We start from the raw sequence: 6,845 nt of genomic DNA, 5'->3' as shown, positions 1-6,845 counted from the left end.
TTCTCAATTACATATCTGAAGAATACAGAATGCGAATTTTCGTTCATTACCATAAAATCGAAGACAGTAAGAGTCTTACCCTTGAGCTTCTTGAACAATTGTACGTAATCTTTCAATAGTTTTCTCTCGTAAATAATCTATTTTTATAAAACCGCTCTCCAGACACACTAAACTTTTTGACAAATCTGCAAAGATGTCGAATTTTGTTAATACTTTTATTATTTTCGCTTTGATAGGCTAACTGAAATAATTGCATATTTCTATATCGTTAATCGATAAAGCTTTCAGCTAATATACATGTGTATCAACTCGAATTCTTTTAATAAATTTGATTCACCTTGAATTTTGGAAACTCTTATGGGTTTATTATTCAAAAATGCACCGCGACCTTTTCTTGCTGTGAATAACTGCTCGAGAATAGGATTGTAAACAATACCAATCGCCATCTCTTTTTTTATTGCTAATCCAACTACGATACAAGTGTGAGGAAAAGCATGAATAAAGTTAGTGGTACCATCGATGGGATCTATGATCCACGTAGGATCATCTGTCAATTCCGGGAGTTCTTTTCCGGTCGATTCCTCGCCTATAAATCTGATATCAAAACTTTGATACTTTATTTTCATTATATAAAATTAAGTATGATAAAAATTTTAATTTTGTGATTTTTATTGTGCTCGTTAAGAAATCCTTAGGAATTTTTAATTTTTATTTACTAAATAATTATACTATTTTTTGCATATACAAGTTAGCACAATAGCACACATAAAGAAAAATAGAGAACACGGTTAATCATCATGTAGTATTTTATACATTCCAATATCTACGTTAAGTATATTATAAATTTGAATCTACAGTACATATATTATTTTGTTTAGTTCATGTAATTACCTATGATCTGGAAATTTCGTTCTTAGTTGATCAATAAGAACAGCCTCTATTTTTCGATCATATTCTGTTACTAAATCCCAATTACCTAGTTTTTCATCGATTGTCTTTGTAGTGTTGATTGCTGTCTTGAGTATCTTTGGAAAAAAATTAATAACTTGACACGTTATAATTATTTGCAAACAAGGTGTTACCTGTAGTTTATACTTTATTATAAGAATCTATAATTCATTATGAAGTGAACATTATTTTAATGACAAATTCGTGAAAATTCGTATATACCATAGGTAATGAATGCGTCATAAAATTTTCCTGCATTTATAAATAGCGAATTCCACTTATCCTTATTCATTTTTCTGCGTATTGAATGTTGAAATTACGTTGAGTATTACTATTACTGTACAACAATAATTCAATTCATATTCAAAATAATAAGTCAAATTTTCAAGTAACATCCCAGATAGACAATGTACAGCAAATTTGTGACAAATTTACTGAACTCTGCGTCACGAAATGCAGCAATATTATGCGCTTTATGAGTGCTCACCTTGGCATTAAATTTAGGACACGTAATGATTCAATTAGGATGAGAAGTATTGTAGCAATCTTTATACACTCTTGGCGATATTCTGTTTAGAATATATTTGAATCATATTTGAGTTATGGTATGCTGCTAAAATTTACATATAGTTTACGCTCTCCAACGCATATAATATGATTCATATGTGCATGCATATTTTCATCATATCTCGATCATGCGATGATTATATACAGGGTGGACCAGTAGCTTTTAGGAATGGAATATTTTCGTCATTTTTGGAGATACGAAAAGTTTTATTAACCAAAATTGTTTAATTTAAAGAATACTATAACGTTTCGTGTGTTTACGTATGTTTGTAGATAGAAGAGTTACGGAAATTTCATAGTCCACTCTACTTTTTTAAATTGACTTATAATATGCTTTTTATCCGCTGGTTGATGCAGCTATTGACACTCCTTATAAAAAGGTATTTGCCTATAATGTTTGTCGAAAAATTGTTAGCAGATAACTATGAAGCCTCCGTATCTCTTCTATCTATAAACATACATAAACGCACGAAATGTTATAGTATTCTTTAAATTCTTTGATTAATAAAGCTTTTCGTAGCTTCAAAAATGACGAAAATATTCCATTTTTAAAAGCTACTGATCCACCCAGTTATGCATATGTACATATACCTCCTCGTGGTGGTAATTAATGAATTCAATTAAGCTTTATTTATTACATTTTTATTATTATAAATTTGTTGATAACATTATACATATATAGTACTGTAACAAAATAGTGAATATAGGTATGTATAAGTCTTTGGTTCTGAATAAATTATAAATTTTACTATCTTACAGTTCTGGTTCTCAATCATTCTCAACATTAGTATAATCTTCTTGTCTTCTACACCGTCAAACAAAGACTGCTCTTCCTCTCTAATCCGTTGACGGACTCTTACTCTAGCATTTTGTGCATTTCTTAAAATTTGTTTATTCGACCTTAATACGTCTTTCATATTACATATAAATTCTTCCTTCGTAAATGACCGGACTTCGGCACTATACATATAGCTCGTAGCGTCATCAATACCGTCATCTATTTACCTTAAATTTGCGCAAAATTTACTTACATTTGTGCATCGAAAAATAAGGATCATATGTAAATCATATTTGCAGCAATCAATGATGATATGTAATGATTACAAATTGTCTTCATAAGTTTATATCAAATTAACAACATATGCTGTGGCTACATTGAGAAAATTGATATGAATATAACAATGTAACAATAGTGATCAAAAATATTACAAATGTATTGGTTCATTGCATGATTACGAATTGAACTCACGATATGATATAAAATTTGTATAAACATATTTGTTCAAACAGAATTTGCTTCAAATTGATTTCAATTTTTGACAAATTAATTTCTACATCTCGTGACGATCATGAAAGTCTATCTGGGATAAAGAATATATCATAGTCATAATATGACTTGTATTTAATACATAGAAACATTTTCTCGTAAATAGCAGCGCGTGTCTATATACGTATAATTACTGAATTACATAAGATAATTTTTATTGAATTTTCCCATGAATGAATGAACATACGTCTTGCTAAAATCTGATGTTAGTCATTTGTACGTAACAGAATTATACACTAGTCATTGATTTAATATCTTACAATTGAATAAAAATGTCTATTAGAAGTATTCTATATTTAATTACGATAGAACGTTGACTATCCGAAATAATTGAAAGACAAACTCGTCCGGATAAGTGATTTTTCGAATATCTGGAAATATTCCATTTGTGATGCATGTCATATCAAGTAGAAATTAAACAGCTTCTATCTGTGGATGTATTTCTACGCAAAAAGTACATTCATCATGTAAAAATGAAATATCTTTAGATGCTATCAAGTTGCGAATTCCTTCGAAAACAAACGTTTATGAAGTATCTATAAATTCCTTTTTATATTTTCCTCATTGTAGTGCATTATTCAGTAAATGTTTCTTTCTCGTTATGTGTTAGGATGATACATGGGTCAGTATTATATATCGGTATATCCTTTCTTATACCATTGTATTTGTCAAATTCGGACGAGGTGATCACCACTCATAGTTTCATATCCTGAACTATTTTATTAAAATAAGAAATTGAATGGAAAACATACGTATTCTAAAATGTGACCATCGATAAATGCATAGTTTAAGTTATACATATAAATGATACATATACTCTGTATCCGGGTAATAGAATATTCGGTTAAACAACGTGTTGGAGAACATTGCACGGCGTCGTCTGGATAATCGAGACTCTACCGTATATAATTTTATATTACAACGTGTAGTCTCATAATTTCAATAGTTGTATAACATAATCTTACTTTTCTTTTATACAAATATCATCATATAATCCTTGCTCGTTGTGAAAATATTCAAAAGATGCGTATAGAATTATATCCAACTTCTCAGCGATAGTGAGCATGCATGCTTACTTGAGCGGCATCGTGAACTAGCTTGATGACGAACTCATAGTATACATCCTCCATAGAACGTGCCATCTTTTTGAACTTGCTGGTGAACGGTGAACACGGCCCTAGTCACCAAAACGCATCAATGGAAACTGCGTCTGATGCAACAGTACCGCGTACTTTTTATTCGTCTTGAGAAAACGTACAAATGATTCAAGGATGACTTGATCTATTGATTTACTCGTATCCAAGTTTCACAAAATATAATTTTGAACCATGGTTTATTACATCGTTGGCGCAGACAATCTCTCGAGCTTTCAGATAGCAACATTTGGACTACGATTAGAGTTTGTACTGTAATTATCTCTTTAATTCAACAAATATGAAAATTTATGGTATCTGACACTCGTTAAAGCTGGTTAAATGAGATAAAATCTGGAAACAACGCTCCGATGACGATACCTACGATTTTTTGTCGCTAATCACTGTTATCTATCTGATAAGAAATAAGCTCTCCATAAAATAATTAATTTATTATTTCACTATCCATGTAATAGCGTTTTTGAATTGACATTGCAATCAGATTGACACCAAAAACTACTNGCAGTTATTTTAATTTGTTTAAATTTGATTACAGGCCTTGCTATTTATTGCATTTTCGAAACATATTAATGTTTTCTTTCTGTAATATGATTTTTTTCATTTTTACACAATCGTTAGGAGTTGAATGAAAATGCATTTTGTATTTCATAAAATACGTAGAACGTATAATGTTCTAAATTTGAAAAGTAGTACAACCTTGATATAACTTTTCCAGAACTAGAAATCGTGAATTAATTACGCATTTCAGTTTTAACGATGATATTGCAAATATATGCTCAACATTATATCCTGTGTAGAAGGTAAATGGATATTTTATAAAAACCAACAAGAAGTGATTATTTAAAATCATTGTAGACTTCATTCTTAGCATTAAAATAATTCAGTCATCATACAACACAAACACATTTATTTTGTCATTGTCAATCTCCTCAGTGTTTAGCAGATTTTTTCTTTATCATAGTACATATTCCTTAGAGTTTCATATGTTGTTACACATTTTATCTGACTCTAATATTCAGTCAACCGTAAAAATTTTGCAACCATGATTTAAAATATCTATGAATCATTACACTTCCTTGGCCAGCCTTCGGTTACTCTTTTGCGTTCCTACAGCCATGTTACGAGTAATGTTCCACTGCGCACAGGATACGCGTGTACATCGTGTGCACGGAGGCACGACTTGATTTATAATTGTCTCGCTTTTTGCGGATCTAATTAGCATATATCCTGCTCGTCTAACTGTGAAGTATTCAGTTTTCTGAGACATTGCCATAGATTCGTCAGAATTTATGTACACGCCTTTTAAATTAAAATTATGCAATGGGTGCATAATTTCGAATTGAATATTTAGCCACAGGCATAAAATAAGATATGGGCGCTTTATAAATGTTCCAGTTTATGAGTTTCCAGTTTGTGAGCATACATCGCATTATTATTGCATTTATTGTATATACTCCATATTTTTTGTAGATCATTTGAGTCATTGATCATTATGGTGATCGACGTTCCTTTTACTCCTTTAATGAATCATCTGCATGCTACACGTATGTACTTGCAGGTCACCCAAATTCTTAACAATTGCTATTTAGGCCGTGCTCTAAGACACTTGAGTTTTTTTAGATTTCTTCGTTTCATTCTGTAGATTAATTAAACTGGACTACAGTGTTCCTCAAGTATTCTAAAGATATGTAAATTATGTCATGAGTCATTTAATATCCGGAAAAAGCTTTTGTTACTCATAATTCACTATTTGAACAATAATCTATAATATTTATTAAATTAACATGAGAAAAAATGCGATAATAAGATTATTAGATATTTCTATAATAAAATTATAATTTTTTAAATACATTAACAAGTCACATCTTGTTGCGTAATAGATTCAATCTGAAAATTCTTAATTCACTGATCTCGTATTGCTAATTCGCCATCGTATGTCATTCGATTTCATAGTCTGTTATGTTCTTTTTAATCTCTTCCGCATTATCTTCAAATCAGTATCGATAATTAATTTCTTTATTTCCATAACTAACTCACAAGTTACTCCGCCTATTATATTTGGTCTCATAATATTAAATTCCTTCTCTGCAAGAAGTTCATTTACATTATTTAAACAGAATATTTCTAAGTCATTTACAATGGAAGATTTTTTCATATTCTTCAAATTACGTTCAACTATTGTAAATTGCATCAATCAAATAGTACCAATGCAACACTTGATGATTCATGATACAATGATGACTAGTTGATTGATGATATTTATAAAAATCACATTAACATTAAAACAATTACCATATAAGTGTACAAACCTTTTGCATCTACTACAGTGCCACCTGCTTCACGAATTAGCAATACTCCTGCTGCAATGTCCCAAGGTTTAAGCATTTCCATATAAATGCAGTCCAACGCACCTCGTGCTATGAATGCCAAAGCCAACGCTGCAGATCCCATGAATCTAACTCTAATTTCGAGTACAAAACAATCAACGAATATTTATTACATTCAATATAATAATATCAGTGCAACTAAAACATCATAAATCTCTAAAAAACGAACTTGACTGGTCTGAACCATTATAATCTACTTTGATTCGAACATAAGATATTTTTTCGATTTAATTTTCGAAATATGTAATACCTAGTTGCTTTACGCTTAAATCGTTTTTAATTTTTGAATTTGCATTTAGAATAATTCTTTTTTTTTATTTCCCAATGCAAATACGTGAAATGAGGCACTCACCCTCGTGCAGCATGAGTCACTGCATCTAGTCTGCCTGCTCTGAGGTCCCGATCTTTTGAAGGAAAACGAATCGAAAACATCTCGATTTCTATTAAAGCCTTCTTTAGTTC

The 6,845-nt window shown here is 30.5% G+C and overlaps 2 protein-coding genes across 2 annotated transcripts; both read right to left on the bottom strand.

Annotated features, from left to right (window-relative positions):
* Nucleotides 1-60: 60 nt before the first annotated feature.
* Nucleotides 61-4,478, bottom strand: LOC108632419 (inositol monophosphatase ttx-7). The gene is made up of 4 exons (XM_018036997.2): nt 3,919-4,478; nt 892-1,025; nt 338-594; nt 61-185 (listed from the first exon to the last, which is right to left on the bottom strand). Exons 1-4 carry the CDS (start codon nt 3,982-3,984, stop codon nt 76-78), a joined length of 567 nt encoding a protein of 188 aa, XP_017892486.1. The 5' UTR covers nt 3,985-4,478; the 3' UTR covers nt 61-75.
* A 1,382-nt stretch (nt 4,479-5,860) lies between these two features.
* On the bottom strand, nt 5,861-6,821 carry LOC113465229 (inositol monophosphatase 2-like). The gene is made up of 3 exons (XM_026819673.1): nt 6,736-6,821; nt 6,306-6,457; nt 5,861-6,081 (listed from the first exon to the last, which is right to left on the bottom strand). Exons 1-3 carry the CDS (start codon nt 6,813-6,815, stop codon nt 5,954-5,956), a joined length of 360 nt encoding a protein of 119 aa, XP_026675474.1. The 5' UTR covers nt 6,816-6,821; the 3' UTR covers nt 5,861-5,953.
* Between the last annotated feature and the right edge of the window lie 24 nt (nt 6,822-6,845).

The sequence above is a fragment of the Ceratina calcarata genome, unplaced genomic scaffold (assembly GCF_001652005.2).
Source record: "Ceratina calcarata isolate Rehan_Ccalc_2016 unplaced genomic scaffold, ASM165200v1 scaffold1066, whole genome shotgun sequence".
Taxonomy (NCBI): domain Eukaryota; kingdom Metazoa; phylum Arthropoda; class Insecta; order Hymenoptera; family Apidae; genus Ceratina; species Ceratina calcarata.
The sequence above is the reverse complement of the archived record's forward strand: the minus strand, read 5'-3'. Positions and strand labels throughout refer to the sequence as shown.

What these genes read in the sequence shown, in the direction of transcription:
- LOC108632419 (XM_018036997.2), bottom strand. Translation starts at nt 3,984, where the DNA reads ATGGCACGTTCTATGGAGGATGTATACTATGAGTTCGTCATCAAGCTA. An exon ending in TAGTTCACGATGCCGCTCAA is followed by an intron (nt 1,026 to 3,918) that starts GTAAGCATGCAT and finishes TTTTTTCCAAAG; the next exon opens with ATACTCAAGACAGCAATCAA. An exon ending in AAGAGTTTCCAAAATTCAAG is followed by an intron (nt 186 to 337) that starts GTGAATCAAATT and finishes ACATCTTTGCAG; the next exon opens with ATTTGTCAAAAAGTTTAGTG.
- LOC113465229 (XM_026819673.1), bottom strand. Translation starts at nt 6,815, where the DNA reads ATGTTTTCGATTCGTTTTCCTTCAAAAGATCGGGACCTCAGAGCAGGC. An exon ending in GTGACTCATGCTGCACGAGG is followed by an intron (nt 6,458 to 6,735) that starts GTGAGTGCCTCA and finishes ACTCGAAATTAG; the next exon opens with AGTTAGATTCATGGGATCTG. An exon ending in CACTGTAGTAGATGCAAAAG is followed by an intron (nt 6,082 to 6,305) that starts GTTTGTACACTT and finishes AACTTCTTGCAG; the next exon opens with AGAAGGAATTTAATATTATG.